The following is a 2,358-nucleotide window of genomic DNA, read 5'->3' on the forward strand; positions in this document are numbered from 1 at the left end:
GGGACGCGCACCACGTACTCAGTCACCACCTGACTGCTGGAGCCCTATAGGGAGCAGTGGGGGGGGGGGAGAATGTAAGGACCCCCCCCCCACATCTAAAGACCCCCCACCAGAGGAGGGGAGGGGTCTTTGAAGGCACCATGGGGATGTGGGGGGGGGGTCGGGGGGGTCACTCACCAGCGAGGCCATCCCTGGGGCAGCCATGATGGGGGGGGCAGCACCGGGTGGGTCTCAGGGGGGACCTGGGGGGGGGAACAGGGGGGTGAAGGACCCCAGACCCCTCAGGACCCTCAGAGGATCCCAAATAAGGCCCCACAGACCCCAAATAGGGCCACATAGACCCCCTATAGGGCTACACAGGCCTCCTATAGGGCCACACAGACCCCCTATAGGATCACATAGACCCCCTATAGGACCACATAGACCCCTATAGGGCCCCATAGACCCCCTATAGGACACCATAGACCCTCTATAGGGCCCCATAGACCCCCTATAGGACCCCACAGACCCCCTATAGAGCCACACGGACCCCCTATAGGGCCCCATAGACCCCCTAAAGGGCCCCATAGACCCCCCATAGGGCCCCATAGACCCCCCATAGGGCCCCACAGACCCCCTATAGGGCCCCATAGACCCCCTATAGGGCCCCATAGACCCCTATAGGGCCCCATAGACCCCTATAGGGCCCCATAGACCCCCTATAGGGCCCCATAGACCCCCTATAGGGCTCCATAGACCCACTATAGGGGCCCATAGACCCCTATAGGGCCCCACAGACCCCCTATAGGGCCCCACAGACCCCCTATAGGGCCCCATAGACCCACTATAGGACCCCACAGACCCCCTATAGAGCCACACAGACCCCCTATAGGGCCCCATAAACCCCCTATAGGGCCCCATAGACCCCCTATAGGGCCCCATAGACCCCTACAGGGCCCCATAGACCCACTATAGGGCCCCATAGACCCCCCACAGGGCCCCATAGACCCCCCATAGGGCCACATAGACCCCCCATAGGGCCACATAGACTCCTATAGGACCCCACAGCCCGACCGGAGCCCCCCAAGGCCCCACAACGCACCCGTTGAGCAGCTACCGCGCAGGACCGGAAGCGCCGTTCGCCGGAAGTGCCGTTCGCCGGAAGCAGCGTTCGCCCCGGAAGTGCCTTTCGCCGGAAGCGCCTCTCGACCCGCCTTCGTGTCGTCATGGCAACGACGACGGCGCGGCCTAGTCAGGCCTAGTCAGGCCTAACCCCCCCCCCAAAAAACCTCCCCCAAATTTGGCCTTTTTCGACCCAAATCTCCCATTTCTCGCCCCAAAACTCCCCGATTTCCACCCGTTGCGATATTCCAAGGCCCGGATTCCATGGCGACGAAACCAAAAAGCACCAAAATCCCTCAATTCCACCCCAAAAAGAACGACAAACCATTGGGGACACCGTGGGGGGGTGGGGGGGGGCGTGAGATGAGTGAGGTCACGTGGACACCCCCCCCCCCCTCGGTGGGACTCTTATTATGGCGGGAAACTCGAGCAAAGGGGGGCGTGTCCTCGCGGTGACGTCACGAGAAGTGGGCGTGGCCAAAGCGACATCGCCGCGCGTGCCTTAGCCACTGTGACGGCGGACCGAAATCACCGCCCCCCCCCAAATATACGACCCCCCGCGGAATCCGGTGAGTACCCGAGCTTACGTGCTCCTCGCCAGCCCATGGCAGGGTGAGTGACCCACCCTCAATATCGGGCCCATTACCCCTTGCCATAACCCCATATGGCCCCTCCCACCCCCATAACCCCCCCATAACCCCCCCCCTAAAAGCCCCACCCACCCATAGGAACCCCCCCCCCCATGGCCCTCCCCACCCCCAAAAGCCCGGACCCCCCCCCACTGATATCGGGACCCCCATACCCCATACTGGCCCACCACCCATAACCCCCAAACAAAAGCCCACCCACCCATAGGACCCCCCCATGGCCCCTCCCCACCCCAAAATAGCCGGGACCCCCCCCACCGATATCGGGCCCCCCCCACAGAAACCCCCAGCCTCCCATAACCCCCATATGCCCCTCCACCCACCCCGACACAATAAGCCCACCCACCCATAGGACCCCATTGGCCCTGCCTCCACGTTTCCCCCCAAAAAGCCGGACCCCCCCCCCAAAACTGGACCCCCACCCCCAAAGTCAAGGCCCCCCCCAATAACCCCTTCCCATAACCCCCCATAGGGCCCCTCCCACCCACCACAATTAAAGCCACCCCCCATAGACCCCCATGGCCTCCCACCCAATAGAGCCGGCGACCCTCAATATTAAGGACCGCGATCCCCCCATAACCCCTTCCCATAAGTCCCATATGGCCGCCCT

At 63.1% G+C, this 2,358-nt stretch overlaps 2 protein-coding genes across 2 annotated transcripts in view; one reads left to right on the forward strand and one right to left on the reverse strand.

Moving 5' to 3' along the window:
* Positions 1 to 1,582, reverse strand: part of GTF2F1 (general transcription factor IIF subunit 1) — a 17,927-nt gene extending 16,345 nt beyond the window's left edge. The window contains exons 1-3 of the mRNA XM_032441802.1: positions 1,082 to 1,582; positions 178 to 242; positions 1 to 44 (exon numbers count right to left, since the gene is read on the reverse strand). Coding sequence (XP_032297693.1) covers positions 1 to 44; positions 178 to 204 — 71 coding nt within the window. The 5' untranslated portion in view covers positions 205 to 242; positions 1,082 to 1,582. The remainder of the gene's footprint in view (positions 45 to 177; positions 243 to 1,081) is intronic.
* The window catches only part of LOC107307396 (uncharacterized histidine-rich protein DDB_G0274557-like), a 2,825-nt gene continuing 1,672 nt past the window's right edge, over positions 1,206 to 2,358 (forward strand). Inside the window, exon 1 of the mRNA XM_015850907.1 lies at positions 1,206 to 1,240. Within this exon, the coding sequence (XP_015706393.1) occupies positions 1,206 to 1,240 (35 nt within the window). The remainder of the gene's footprint in view (positions 1,241 to 2,358) is intronic.

This window comes from Coturnix japonica, unplaced genomic scaffold (genome assembly GCF_001577835.2).
Source record: "Coturnix japonica isolate 7356 unplaced genomic scaffold, Coturnix japonica 2.1 chrUnrandom579, whole genome shotgun sequence".
In the NCBI taxonomy this organism is placed as follows: Eukaryota; Metazoa; Chordata; class Aves; order Galliformes; family Phasianidae; genus Coturnix; species Coturnix japonica.